The 14,781-nt window shown below is 47.1% G+C and overlaps 1 protein-coding gene across 1 annotated transcript in view; it reads left to right on the top strand.

The window, feature by feature from the left end:
* The first annotated feature begins 9,001 nt into the window (after positions 1-9,001).
* The window catches only part of LOC134948047 (ficolin-1-like), a 170,574-nt gene continuing 164,794 nt past the window's right edge, over positions 9,002-14,781 (top strand). The window contains exons 1-2 of the mRNA XM_063935804.1: positions 9,002-9,032; positions 10,457-10,495. Coding sequence (XP_063791874.1) covers positions 9,002-9,032; positions 10,457-10,495 — 70 coding nt within the window. The remainder of the gene's footprint in view (positions 9,033-10,456; positions 10,496-14,781) is intronic.

Genomic DNA, 14,781 nt, shown 5'->3' with positions numbered 1-14,781 from the left:
CCAGCCAATTACCTATCCATGTGCAAACAGTGGCCCTCATTCCGAGTTGATCGGTCGGCATTTTTCATCGCATCGCAATGAAAATCCGCTTAGTACACATGCGCAATATTCGCACTGCGACTGCGCCAAGTAATTTAACAATGAAGATAGTATTTTTACTCACGGCTTTTTCATCGCTCCGGCGATCGTAGTGTGATTGACAGGAAATGGGTGTTACTGGGCGGAAACACGGCGTTTTATGGGCGTGTGGATGAAAACGCTACCGTTTCCGGAAAAAACGCAGGAGTGGCTTGAGAAACGGAGGAGTGTCTGGGCGAACGCTGGGTGTGTTTGTGACGTCAAACCAGGAACGACAAGCACTGAACTGATCGCACAGGCAGAGTAAGGTTGAAGTTACTCAGAAACTGCAAAGTAGTTTGTAATCGCAATATTGCGAATACATCGGTCGCAATTTTAAGAAGCTAAGATACACTCCCAGTAGGCGTAGGCTTAGCGTGTGTAACTCTGCTAAATTCGCCTTGCGACCGATCAACTCGGAATGAGGGCCAGTATATCCTAAGCCAAGTTCCCTTAATTTGATGATCAGTCTCCTGTGAGGCACTGTATCGAAGGCTTTTGCAAAATCTAAAAACACCACATCCACTGCTTTTCCCTGGTCAAGATTCTCGCTCACTTCGTCGTAGAAGCTAATTAAGTTAGTTTGACATGATCTACCCCATACAAACCCATGCTGACTTTTGCTAATAATCTTATTAACCTGCAGATAATCCTGTATGCTATCCCTCAAAATAGCTTCCAATATTTTACCCACTATAGAGGTTAAACTAACAGGTCTATAGTTACCAGGATTATTTTTAGTTCCCTTTTTAAATAAAGGCACTAACTCAGCTATGCGCCAATCTTTTGGTGCCATGCCTGATGTAATTGAACTATGGAAAATCAAGTATAGGGGTTTTGCTAGTTGCAACCTAATCTCCATAATAACCCTTGGATAAAAACCATCTGGGCCTGGTGATTTATTAATTTTTATGTTGCTTAGTCTCTCCAGGACTACTTCCTCACTTAAACAAGCATCAAGCCAAGAGTCATTACCTTCACTATCGTTATGCACTACTCTCACCGTCTGATTCTCCCTGGTGAATACTGAGGGAAAAAAATTGTTCAGTATTTCAGCTGCTATTTTATCATCGTTTATCAAAGCTCCTAATTCATCTTTTAATGGGCCTACGTTCTCCTTCTTTAACCTTTTACTGTTTATGTATTTGTAAAACTTTTTAGGATTGGTTTTACTCTCTATAGCGATTTGCTTTTCGTTTACAATTTTAGCTGCCCTTATTACTTTTTTGCATCTTTTATTGCATTCCTTATAATACTGGAATGACTCCTCCCCTCCATTAGATTTAAATGTTTTGAAAGCATGCCTCTTTTTAGCCATTGCTTCTTTGACCTCCTTATTAAGCCACATTGGCTTGTGTTTAGTACTCCTGCGTTTATTGCTCATGGGAATGAATTTGTGAATATTGCTATCAAGCAACCCTTTTAAAGCATCCCACATTTCCGTTATGTCCTTACCCTGAAACAAAGCTTCCCAGTCAATGTCGTTTAGTGCCTGCCTCAGCATATTGAAATTAGCTTATCTAAAGTTAAATGTTTTAGTTGTTCCCTTATAGCTATGTTTCTTGAAACTGATGTCCAATGTGATCATATAGTGGTCACTGTTTCCCAAGGTTTCCCCAACTTTAGTGTTTGATATAATGTCCACATTATTGGTAATAACTAGGTCCAGAATAGTTTTACCTCTAGTTGTACATCTTCATTTTTGTTTCCCATAGCAATAGAACATGTGATATTATGGGCAGGAGCCCATACTATTCCCTATTATAAATACTATGTATTTATAAATGTATTTAGGGTAAAATGTATTTACCCTGCATTTGTCAGGAAGGTACATTAGAAAAAGGAAGAAGGGAAAAAGGGGTAGTATTTGTCAAGAAGGATAAACTATTCCCTGCCCCAGGGTTGGTGTCCCCATCCTCCTCTAGGCTGGAGAATAGGCAGCTGGTAGAACACGCTCATTATTGATTGTCTCGATGCAGAGGAATGGCCCAGTCTTGGTAGCTTTTGATAACCAGTTTCAGTATTCAGTAGGCTTAGTTATTATTCATGCATATCAGCCTTCCCATACTTACTTTCAAAACACTTAATAAAAAATAATAAACAATTACAAGTAGGTAGGGACTACCAGTAAGGAGGATATTGCCATAGTCAGTAGCAGTTAGATCAAGACCAGTAAGGAGGGTATTGCTGTAGCCAGTGCAGATAGGGGAAGACCAGTAAGGAGGGTATTGCTGTAGCCAATGCAGTTGGAGGAAGACCAATAAGGAGGGTATTGCTGTAGCAGTGCAGTTAGAGGAAGACCAGTAAGGAGAGTATTGCTGTAGTCAATGCAGTTAGAGGAAGACCAGTAAGGAGAGTATTGCTGTAGTCAATGCAGTTAGAGGAAGACCAGTAAGGAGGGTATTGCTGTAGCCAGTGCAGTTAGAGGAAGACCAGTAAGGAGGGTATTGCTGTAGCCAATGCAGTTAGAGGAAGACCAGTAAGGAGGGTATTGCTGTGGACAATGCAGTTAGAGGAAGACCAGTAAGGAGGGTATTGCTGTAGCCAATGCAGTTAGAGGAAGACCAGTAAGGAGGGTATTGCTGTGGACAATGCAGTTAGGGGAGGACCAGTAAGAAGGGTATTGCTGTAGCCAAAGCAGTTAGGGGAGGACCAGTACGGAGGGTATTGCTGTAGTCAATGCAGTTAGAGGGAGACCAGTAAGGAGGGTATCGCTATATCCAATGCAGTTAAGGGAAGATCAGTAAGGAGGGTACTGCTGCAGCCAATGCAGTTAGGGGGAGATTAGTAAAGAGGCTATTGCTGTAGCTAGTACTAATAGGTGAAGACCAGTAAGGAGGGTACTGCTGTAGCCAATGCAGTTAGTGGAAGACCAGTAAGGAGGGTATTGCTGTAGCCAGTGCAGTTAGGGGAAGACCAGTAAGGAGGGTATTGCTGTAGCCAATGCAGTTAGGGGAAGACCAGTAAGGAGGGTATTTCTGTAGACAATGCAGTTAGGGGAAGACCAGTAAGGAGGGTATTACTGTAGCTAATGCTGTTAGAGGAAGACCAGTAAGGAGGGTATTGCTGTCGCCAGTGCAGTTAGGGGAAGACCAGTAAGGAAGTATTGCAGTAACCAATGCAGTTAGGGGAAGACCAGTAAGGAGGGTATTGCAGTAACCAACACAGTTAGGGGAAGACAAGTAAGGAGGGTATTGCTGTAGCCAATGCAGTTAGGGGAAAACCAGTAAGGAGGATATTGCTGTAGCCAATGCAGTTTGGGTGAGACCAGTAAAGAGGGTATTGCTGTAGCCAATGCAGTTAGGGGAAGACCAGTAAGGAAGGTATCACTATATCCAATGCAGTTAGGGGAAGACCAGTAAGGAGGGTATTGCTGTAGCCAATGCAGTTAGGGGAAGATTAGTAAAGAGGGTATTGCTGTAGCTAATGCTAATAGCTGAAGACCAGTAAGGAGGGTAGTGCTGTAGCCAATGCAGTTATGGGAAGACCAGTAAGGAGGGTATTGCTGTAGCCAGTGCAGTTAGGGGAAGACCAGTAAGAACGGTAATGCTGTAGCCAATGCAGTAAAGGGAAGACCAGTAAGGAGGGTATTGCTGTAGCCAATGCAGTTAGTGGAAAACCAGTAAGGAGGGTATTGCTGTAGCCAGTGCAGTTAGGGGAAGACCAGTAAGTAGGGTATTGCTGTAGCCAGTGCAGTTAGGGGAAGACCAGTAAGAATGGTATTGCTGTAGCCAATGCAGTTAGGGGAAGACCAGTAAGGAGGGTATTGCTGTAGATAATGCAGTTAGGGGTAGACCAGTAATGAGAGTATTGCTGTAGCCAATGCAGTTAGTGGAAGACCAGTAAGGAGGGTATTGCTGTAGCCAATGCAGTTAAGGGAAGACCAGTAAGTAGGGTATTGCTGTAGCCAATGCAGTTAGAGGAAGACCAGTAAGGAGGGTATTGCTGTAGACAATGCAGTTAGGGGTAGACCAGTAATGAGAGTATTGCTGTAGCCAATGCAGCTAGTGGAAGACCAGTAAGGAGGGTATTGCTCTAGCCAATGCAGTTAAGGGAAGACCAGTAAGGAGGGTATTGCTGTAGCCAATGCAGTTAAGGGAAGACCAGTAAGGAGGGTATTGCTGTAGCCAATGCAGTTGAGGGAAGACCAGTAAGGAGGGTATTGCTGTAGCCAATGCAGTTAAGGGAAGACCAGTAAGGAGGGTATTGCTGTAGCCAATGCAGTTAAGGGAAGACCAGTAAGGAGGGTATTGCTGTAGCCAATGCAGTTAGAGGAAGACCAGTAAGGAGGGTATTGCTGTAGCCAATGCAGTTAGGTGAAGACCAGTAAGGAGGGTATTGCTGTAGCCAATGCAGTTAGAGGAAGACCAGTAAGGAGGGTATTGCTGTAGCCAATGCAGTTAGGGGAAGACCAGTAAGGAGGGTATTGCTGTAACCAGTGCAGTTAGAGGAAGAGCAGTAAGGAGGGTATTGCTGTAGCCAATGCAGTTATAGGAAGACCAGTAAGGAGAGTATTGCTGTAGCCAGTGCAGTTAGGGGAAGACCAGTAAGGAGGGTATTGCTGTAGCCAATGCAGTTAGGAAAAGACCAGTAAGGAGGGTATTGCTGTAGACAATGCAGTTATGGGAAGACCAGTAAGGAGGGTATTGCTGTAGACAATGCAGTTAAGGGAAGACCAGTAATGAGAGTATTGCTGAAGCCAATGCAGTTAGGGGAAGACCAGTAAGGAGGGTATTGCTGTAGCCAATGCAGTTAGAGGAAGACCAGTAAGGAGGGTATTGCTGTAGCCAATGCAGTTAGGAAAAGACCAGTAAGGAGGGTATTGCTGTAGCCAATGCAGTTATGGGAAGACCAGTAAGGAGAGTATTGCTGTAGCCAATGCAGTTAGGGGAAGACCAGTAAGGAGGGTATTGCTGTAGCCAATGCAGTTAGCGGAAGACCAGTAAGGAGGGTATTGCTGTAGCCAGTGCAGTTAGGGAAGACCAGTAAGGAGGGTATTGCTGTAGCCAATGCAGTTAGGAAAAGACCAGTAAGGAGGGTATTGCTGTAGCCAATGCAGTTATGAGAAGACCAGTAAGGAGAGTATTGCTGTAGCCAGTGCAGTTAGGGAAGACCAATAAGGAGGGTATTGCTGTAGCCAATGCAGTTAGGAAAAGACCAGTAAGGAGGGTATTGCTGTAGCCAATGCAGTTATGGGAAGACCAGTAAGGAGAGTATTGCTGTAGCCAATGCAGTTAGGGGAAGACCAGTAAGGAGGGTATTGCTGTAGCCAATGCAGTTATGGGAAGACCAGTAAGGAGAGTATTGCTGTAGCCAGTGCAGTTAGGGAAGACCAATAAGGAGGGTATTGCTGTAGCCAATGCAGTTAGGAAAAGACCAGTAAGGAGGGTATTGCTGTAGCCAATGCAGTTATGGGAAGACCAGTAAGGAGAGTATTGCTGTAGCCAATGCAGTTAGGGGAAGACCAGTAAGGAGGGTATTGCTGTAGCCAATGCAGTTATGGGAAGACCAGTAAGGAGGGTATTGCTGTAGCCAATGCAGTTAGGGGAAGACCAGTAAGGAGGGTATTGCTGTAGCCAATGCAGTTAGGGGAAGACCAGTAAGGAGGGTATTGCTGTAGCCAATGCAGTTAGGGGAAGACCAGTAAGGAGGGTATTGCTGTAGACAAAGCAGTTAGGGGAAGACCAGTAAGGAGGGTATTGCTGTAGACAATGCAGTTATGGGAATACCAGTAAGGAGGGTATTGCTGTAGCCAATGCAGTTATAGGAAGACCAGTAAGGAGGGTATTGCTGTAGCCAGTGCAGTTAGGGAAGACCAGTAAGGAGGGTATTGCTGTAGACAATGCAGTTAGAGGAAGACCAGTAAGGAGGGTATTGCTGTAGCCAATGCAGTTAGGGAAGACCAGTAAGGAGAGTATTGCTGTAGCCAATGCAGTTAGGGAAGACCAGTAAGGAGGGTATTGCTGTAGCCAATGCAGTTATGGGAAGACCAGTAAGGAGAATATTGCTGTAGCCAATGCAGTTAGGGGTAGACCAGTAAGGAGAGTATTGCTGTAGCCAATGCAGTTAGAGGAAGACCAGTAAGGAGAGTATTGCTGTAGCCAATGCAGTTAGGTGAAGACCAGTAAGGAGAGTATTGCTGTAGCCAATGCAGTTAGAGGAAGACCAGTAAGGAGAGTATTGCTGTAGCCAATGCAGTTAGCGGAAGACCAGTAAGGAGGGTATTGCTGTAGCCAATGCAGTTATGGGAAGACCAGTAAGGAGAGTATTGCTGTAGCCAATGCAGTTAGGGGAAGACCAGTAAGGAGGGTATTGCTGTAGCCAATGCAGTTAGGGGAAGACCAGTAAGGAGAGTATTGCTGTAGCCAATGCAGTTAGGGGAAGACCAGTAAGGAGGGTATTGCTGTAGCCAATGCAGTTATGGGAAGACCAGTAAGGAGAGTATTGCTGTAGCCAATGCAGTTAGAGGAAGACTAGTAAGGAGGGTATTGCTGTAGCCAATGCAGTTAGAGGAAGACCAGTAAGGAGGGTATTGCTGTAGCCAATGCAGTTAAGGGAAGACCAGTAAGGAGGGTATTGCTGTAGACATGCAGTTAGTGGAAGACCAGTAAGGAGGGTATTGCTGTAGCCAATGCAGTTAGGGGAAGACCAGTAAGGAGGGTATTGCTGTAGCCAATGCAGTTATGGGAAGACCAGTAAGGAGAGTATTGCTGTAGCCAATGCAGTTAGGGGAAGACCAGTAAGGAGGGTATTGCTGTAGCCAATGCAGTTAGGGGAAGACCAGTAAGGAGAGTATTGCTGTAGCCAATGCAGTTAGGGGAAGACCAGTAAGGAGGGTATTGCTGTAGCCAATGCAGTTATGGGAAGACCAGTAAGGAGAATATTGCTGTAGCCAATGCAGTTAGAGGAAGACTAGTAAGGAGGGTATTGCTGTAGCCAATGCAGTTAGAGGAAGACCAGTAAGGAGGGTATTGCTGTAGCCAATGCAGTTAAGGGAAGACCAGTAAGGAGGGTATTGCTGTAGACATGCAGTTAGGGGAAGACCAGTAAGGAGGGTATTGCTGTAGCCAATGCAGTTAGGGAAGACCAGTAAGGAGGGTATTGCTGTAGCCAATGCAGTTATGGGAAGACCAGTAAGGAGAGTATTGCTGTAGCCAATGCAGTTAGGTGAAGACCAGTAAGGAGAGTATTGCTGTAGCCAATGCAGTTAGAGGAAGACCAGTAAGGAGAGTATTGCTGTAGCCAATGCAGTTAGAGGAAGACCAGTAAGGAGAGTATTGCTGTAGCCAATGCAGTTAGGGGAAGACCAGTAAGGAGAGTATTGCTGTAGCCAATGCAGTTAGAGGAAGACCAGTAAGGAGAGTATTGCTGTAGCCAATGTAGTTAGGGGAAGACCAGTAAGGAGAGTATTGCTGTAGCCAATGCAGTTAGGGGAAGACCAGTAAGGAGGGTATTGCTGTAGCCAATGCAGTTAGGGGAAGACCAGTAAGGAGGGTATTGCTGTAGCCAATGCAGTTAGGTGAAGACCAGTAAGGAGAGTATTGCTGTAGCCAATGCAGTTAGAGGAAGACCAGTAAGGAGAGTATTGCTGTAGCCAATGCAGTTAGGGGAAGACCAGTAAGGAGGGTATTGCTGTTGCCAATGCAGTTAGGGGAAGACCAGTAAGGAGGGTATTGCTGTAGACAATGCAGTTATGGGAAGACCAGTAAGGAGGGTATTGCTGTAGCCAATGCAGTTAGAGGAAGACCAGTAAGAAGAGTATTGCTGTAGCCAATGCAGTTAGGGGAAGACCAGTAAGGAGAGTATTGCTGTAGCCAATGCAGTTAGAGGAAGACCAGTAAGGAGAGTATTGCTGTAGCCAATGCAGTTAGGGGAAGACCAGTAAGGAGAGTATTGCTGTAGCCAATGCAGTTAGGGGAAGACCAGTAAGGAGGGTATTGCTGTAGCCAATGCAGTTAGGGGAAGACCAGTAAGGAGGGTATTGCTGTAGCCAATGCAGTTAGGTGAAGACCAGTAAGGAGAGTATTGCTGTAGCCAATGCAGTTAGAGGAAGACCAGTAAGGAGAGTATTGCTGTAGCCAATGCAGTTAGGGGAAGACCAGTAAGGAGAGTATTGCTGTAGCCAATGCAGTTAGGGGAAGACCAGTAAGAAGGGTATTGCTGTAGCCAATGCAGTTATGGGAAGACCAGTAAGGAGAGTATTGCTGTAGCCAATGCTGTTATGGGAAGACCAGTAAGGAGAGTATTGCTGTAGCCAATGCAGTTAGGGGAAGACCAGTAAGGAGAGTATTGCTGTAGCCAATGCAGTTAGGGGAAGACCAGTAAGAAGGGTATTGCTGTAGCCAATGCAGTTATGGGAAGACCAGTAAGGAGAGTATTGCTGTAGCCAATGCAGTTAGGGGAAGACCAGTAAGGAGGGTATTGCTGTAGCCAATGCAGTTAGGGGAAGACCAGTAAGGAGGGTATTGCTGTAGCCAATGCAGTTAGGGGAAGACCAGTAAGGAGGGTATTGCTGTAGACAATGCAGTTATGGGAAGACCAGTAAGGAGAGTATTGCTGTAGCCAATGCAGTTAGAGGAAGACCAGTAAGGAAGGGATTGCTGTAGTCAATATATGAATTTACTGTAGGTTTTTGTTTTCTGTGAGAGATGTGAGCATATTCTGGAAATGTTTGTTAGATGTATTTAATATGATTCTGATACAGAAAGAATGCGATGAACCAGTGATATTTCAGAGCTGGAGATAACTCCTATGCTGGGAGCATGTTGGTACTATATGGTTTATTGTCGAATTATTAACGAAAATATAGATGTCGGGCTAGTCACTTCTGTTGGCTGATGGGAATATTATTAGCTCTGATTTTGAAAGACTTTGAATTGGCAAGATGACATCCAAGATGAAATGGCGGAAAGACAGTCAGTGACATGGACCAGATGTTGAGAGATCTGGAAGTAAATACAAGTACTATTTCATCCGTATATAGACCATACAGAAATCCATAGAAGAAGATTAGTTTCTCAAGAGATGTGGTTTATATAGAGAAGAGCAGAGCACCAAGGACTGAACCGTTTGGTCTCCAAGTGCTAGATGGATCCAGAACACTGAAAGAGCTATCTGCTAAGAAGGATGACAACCAGGATAGGACTGATAACCTGGGGATTGGGGCATCGTGTGGTCATTTGTGTTCAATGCAACAGAGAGATCCAGCAGATTTAGGATGGTCTTTAGATTTAACACTGATCAAGCCATTGACAACCTCAGTCAGAGACGACGGCAAATAGATGGGGATGATGGGCCTAATTCAGACCTGATCGCAGCAGCAAAATTGTTCTCTAATGGGCAAAACCATGTGCACTGCAGGTGGGGCAGATATAACATGAGCAGAGAGAGTTAGACAGTATTTACCCTGCACAGAAACAATATAACCCACCCAAATCTAACTCTCTCTGCACATGTTACATCTGCCCCACCTGCAGTGCACATAGGGGGTCATTCCGAGTTGTTCGCTCGCAAGCTGCTTTTAGCAGCTTTGCACACGCTAAGCCGCCGCCTACTGGGAGTGAATCTTAGCTTATCAAAATTGCGAACGAAAGATTAGCAGAATTGCGAATAGACACTTCTTAGCAGTTTCTGAGTAGCTCCAGACTTACTCGGCATCTGCGATCAGTTCAGTCAGTTTCGTTCCTGGTTTGACGTCACAAACACACCCAGCGTTCGCCCAGACACTCCCCCGTTTCTTCAGACACTCCCGCGTTTTTCCCAGAAACGGTAGCGTTTTTTCGCACACACCCATAAAACGGCCAGTTTCCGCCCAGAAACACCCACTTCCTGTCAATCACATTACGTTCACCAGAACGAAGAAAAAACATCGTAATGCCGTGAGTAAAATACCTAACTGCATAGCAAATTTACTTGGCGCAGTCGCACTGCGGACATTGCGCATGCGCATTAGCGACTAATCGCTCCGTTGCGAGAAAAAAATTACGAGCGAACAACTCGGAATGACCCCCATGGTTTTGCCCATTAGAGAACAATTTTGCTGCTGCAATCAGGTCAGAATTAGGCCCCTTAACCGGGCTGAAGAGGGAAAAATAGTTTGTGTGCAGACAGAAAGCCTCTGGGGCGAGTGTAGGCATGTCTATCGGCCTTTCGGTTTCATTCAATCACATGAAACTCTCAGCTACGTACTTTATGTCTTTAAAAAAAATGTTTGCCATTATTTATCATTTTTGTCATTTCAGTGCCCAGTACAATTTCCAAGAAATGTTTTGTCAGTACTGAATTTAAAACCCATTACTGTCTTAGAAATGTTGTCACATCTTTGTTTTTATGTCTACAGGGGATAAGGGAGTCTCGACCTTTCTGGAATCAGTGTACGGTGAGATTCCCTCATACACTTATTTCTGTGACTAGTAAAGTAGATTAATGAATTGTTATACCAGGAAATGTATAGTAACTATTCACGTTGTGGTTTCTGTATAGAAATGCTGTAAAAGGCACATATCCAAAAGTTTCTCGAGTCACTGTCTTGACCTCTATTAATACTCAACTCAGTGGCGTAACTACGGAGGTTGCAGGGTGTGCAGCTGCTATGGGGCCCGGGCTGCTTCCAGGGCCCGCAGCTCCCCCTGCACCCAATCAAGGGCTATCTCCAAGGCCAACGCCCTGCGGCTCCCCATTCACCCCCGCTCTTGGGAAGAACAACCGCTGCAGATAGCACCTTTCCCCGTCTTCCTAGGCTACAGCCACTCAGAGAGTACAGCAAGGGTTGCCCTATCTGGCCGACTCCAAGTCCCAACAGCAGAGCAGTTCTGCAATTTGTGGGTATTTAGGGGGTGGGGCCTAATGCTGTCAAATGCCCGCCCCCATCAGAGACGTCTGCTGTAGTCATGTAGTGTATCTCCTGCTCCCTCCCCCCCCCTCTCTCCCCTCTCTCTCCCTGGCACTCTCTCTCTTGCTCCTCGCTCTCTGACACTGTCTCTCTCTCCATCTCTCTCTTCCTGACATTCAGACTCTCTCCCTGACACACTCTCTCTCTCTCTCTCTCTCTCTGACACTGTCTTTCCCTCTCTCTCGGACACTGTCTCTCCCTGACACTCATACTGTCTATCTCCCTGACACTTTCTCTCTCTCTCTGATGCTGTCTTTCTCTCCCCCTCTCTCCCTGACACTGTCTCTCTCTCACTCTCTGGCAGTCTCCCTCTCTCCCCCATGACACGGTCTCACTCTTGCTCTCTCTCTCCCTGACACTGTCTGTCTCTCTCACCCTGACACTGTCTCTCTCTCCGGCAGTGTCTCTCTACCCCCTCGACACTCACTCTCTCCTTGACACCCTCTCCTCTCTCTCTGTCTCTCCCTCTTTCGCTCCCTGACACTCTCTATCTAATTTTCTCTTTGCTCCCCTCTCTTCCTGTCTGCCTCTCCCTCTCTGTCTCGTCCTCTCTCTCTCCCTGACAATGTCTCTCGCTCTCCCTGATAATGTCTCTCACTCTGACTGACACTGTCTCTCTCTCCCTGACACTGTCTCTCTCTCCCTGACACCCTCACTCTCTCCTTGACACCCTTTCCTCTCCCTCTTTCTCTCCCTGACACTCTCTATCTCATTTTCTCTTGCTTCCCTCTCTTCCTGTCTGCCTCCCTGACACTCTCTCTCACTTCTGCTCACTTCCCTCCTTTGCCCCCCCTCTCTCTCTCTGACACCATCTCTCTCTAACACCCTCTCTCTCCCTGATCTCCACTCTCTCTCTCTCCTCTCATCCCTTTTTCTCTCTTTCTCCCTGACACCCTCTCTCTCACACCTCTCTTTCTCTCATTCCATATTTTTCCATGAAAACATCTCTCTCCCTGACCTCCCCTCTCTCTCTCCCTCTCTCTCTCCCTCTATTTCTTTCTTTCTTTCTTTCTTTCTTTCTTTCTTTCTTTCTTTCTTTCTTTCTTTCTTTCTTTCTTTCTTTCTTTCTCTCTGCCCATGACAATCTCTTTGTCTCTCTTTCACTCCCCTCACTCAGTGCCAGATTTCCCACTAGGCACGTGCCTAGGGGCGGAACCTGCTGGGGGCGGCATGGAAATCCCCCCCCCCATTAGAGAAGCTGATGTCCCCCTGTACATTGTGCAGCTCCTGCTGCTATAAGCTGAGCGCAGCATCCATCTCAGCAGCAGCGGCTCCGCTCCTCCTCTGCTGTCCCTTCTGTCTTTGTCACCCCCCCATTAGAGAAGCCGCTGTATACACGGTGCGGCGCTGCTGCTATAATCCGAGCACAGCGTCCATCACAGCAGCAGTGGCACTTCCTCCTCCTCTGCTGTCCTTGTCTGCTTGGGTCGCTGGCGTAATGTCATGTGACATGACATCTGAGCGAGCGCGACCCAGAGCCTGCGTGACCATGCCCCGGCATTTCAACCCTGCACTTGACCAGGGTTGAACCCGGGAACAACCCGGCTCACTTTGCGGTGTGAACGGGAGCCGGGTCAATGCCCCCCTGCTCCCGTTCACTCTCTATGTACAGGAGGCGCTTGGAGATCATGTGATCTCTAGCGCCACCCCCGCCGCGTCACCGCTGATGTAAACAACCCGGCAATATGCCCGGCTGCTGACTGCGGTATGCAAGGCGTCTTACCCGGGAATGTCACTGCATGATCCCGGGACCGTATTCCCGGGTAAGACCCTGCATTTTTGGTCTGAAAGGGGTATGAGTCTGCATGAGGAGCTGGCCAGGACTGGACACAGTGACAGTACAGGACTCGGGAGAGCAGTGTGGCGTGTGCCGTGTGGGGCTTAGGTACTTGTATAAATCAGTATTTTGAACACATTTTTTTTTGCAATAAAATTGTTCTGTTTTAATTGTTGTTCCCAATGCAGATAATTATCATATCCCCCTGTATATTTCAAGTTTAAACCCCTCAGTGACACATTACTACTGTAACAAACTGCCGTAGTGTGTAAAAAGGGGACTCTGCCTGCCGTAATGTGTGAAAGGGGACTCTGCCTGCCATAATGTGTGAAAGGGGACTCTGCCTGCCGTAATGTGTGAAAGGGAACTCTACCTGCCGTAATGTGTGAAAGGGGACTCTATCTGCCGTAGTGTGTGAAAGGGGACTCTACCTGCCGTAGTGTGTGAAAGGGGACTCTACCTGCCGTAATGTGTGAAAGGGGACTCTACCTGCTGTAATGCGTGATAGGGTACTCTACCTGCCGTAGTATGTGAAAGGGGACTCTACCTGCCGTAATGTGTGAAAGTGGGTAATGTCTGATAGGGGCTCTACCTGGTGTAATGTGTGATAGGGGCTCTACCTGCTGTAATGCGTGATAGGGTACTCTACCTGCCGTAATGTGTGAAAGGAGACTATACCTGCTGTAATGTCTGATAGGGGCTCTACCTGGTGTAATGTGTGATAGGGGCTCTACCTGACACAATATGTAAGGGGCTCTTCCTAGTGTGTATAAGGGGTACTACTGTGTGGTGTAATGTGACTGGCGGTGTAATGTAATGTAATAAGGGGTACTACTGTGTGGTGTAATGTGACTGACGGTGTAATGTAATGTAATAAGGGGTACTACTGTGTGGTGTAATGTGACTGACGGTGTAATGTAATGTAATAAGGGGTACTACTGTGTGGTGTAATGTGACTGATGGTGTAAAGAATGTAATAAGGGGTTCTACTGTGTGGTGTAATGTGAATTGATACTATTCTGTGGCCACGCCCCTTCCCGTGGTGCTTGGGGAGAGGGGGGGGAAGCAGTCAATATCATTGTGCCTACGGGTGGCCTGACCCCTAAAACCGGCTCTGACCTCACTCTCTCTCTCCTGCTCCCCTAAGGGGCATTGCAGTGAGAATGGTGGGGGGGAGCCCTTTGAGGATTTTGCTGTGGCGCCCACAAAGTTTTAGTTACGGCCCTGACATCCACTCTCAGAACAGAGACAGTGTCATCCACTCCCAGCATAGACAGTGTCACCCACTCCCAGCATAGACAGTGTCACCTGCTCCCAGCATAGACAGCGTTACCTGCTCCCAGCACAGACAGTGTCACCCACTCCCAGCATAGACAGTGTCACCCACTCCCGGCATAGAGAGCCAGTGTCACCCACTCCCAGCATAGAGAGTCAGTGTCACCCACTCCCAGCATAGAGAGCCAGTGTCACCCACTCCCAGCATAGAGAGCCAGTGTCACCCACTCCCAGCATAGAGAGCCAGTGTCACCCACTCCCAGCATAGAGAGTCAGTGTCACCCACTCCCAGCATAGAGAGCCAGTGTCACCCACTCCCAGCATAGAGAACCAGTGTCACCCACTCCCAGCATAGAGAGACAGTGTCACCCACTCCCAGCATAGAGAGACAGTGTCACCCACTCCCAGCATAGAGAACCAGTGTCACCCACTCCAAGCTTAGAGAACCAGTGTCACCCACTCCCAGCATAGATAGTCAGTGTCACCCACTCCCAGCATAGAGAACCAGTGTCACCCACTCCCAGCATAGAGAGCCAGTGTCACCCACTCCCAGCATAGAGAACCAGTGTCACCCACTCCCAGCATAGATAGTCAGTGTCACCCACTCCCGGCATAGAGAGTCAGTGTCACCCACTCCCGGCATAGAGAGTCAGTGTCACCCACTCCCAGCATAGAGAGCCAGTGTCACCCACTCCCAGCATAGAGAGCCAGTGTCACCCAC

This window comes from Pseudophryne corroboree, chromosome 8, assembly GCF_028390025.1.
Source record: "Pseudophryne corroboree isolate aPseCor3 chromosome 8, aPseCor3.hap2, whole genome shotgun sequence".
Classification (NCBI taxonomy): domain Eukaryota; kingdom Metazoa; phylum Chordata; class Amphibia; order Anura; family Myobatrachidae; genus Pseudophryne; species Pseudophryne corroboree.
The sequence above is the reverse complement of the archived record's forward strand: the minus strand, read 5'-3'. Positions and strand labels throughout refer to the sequence as shown.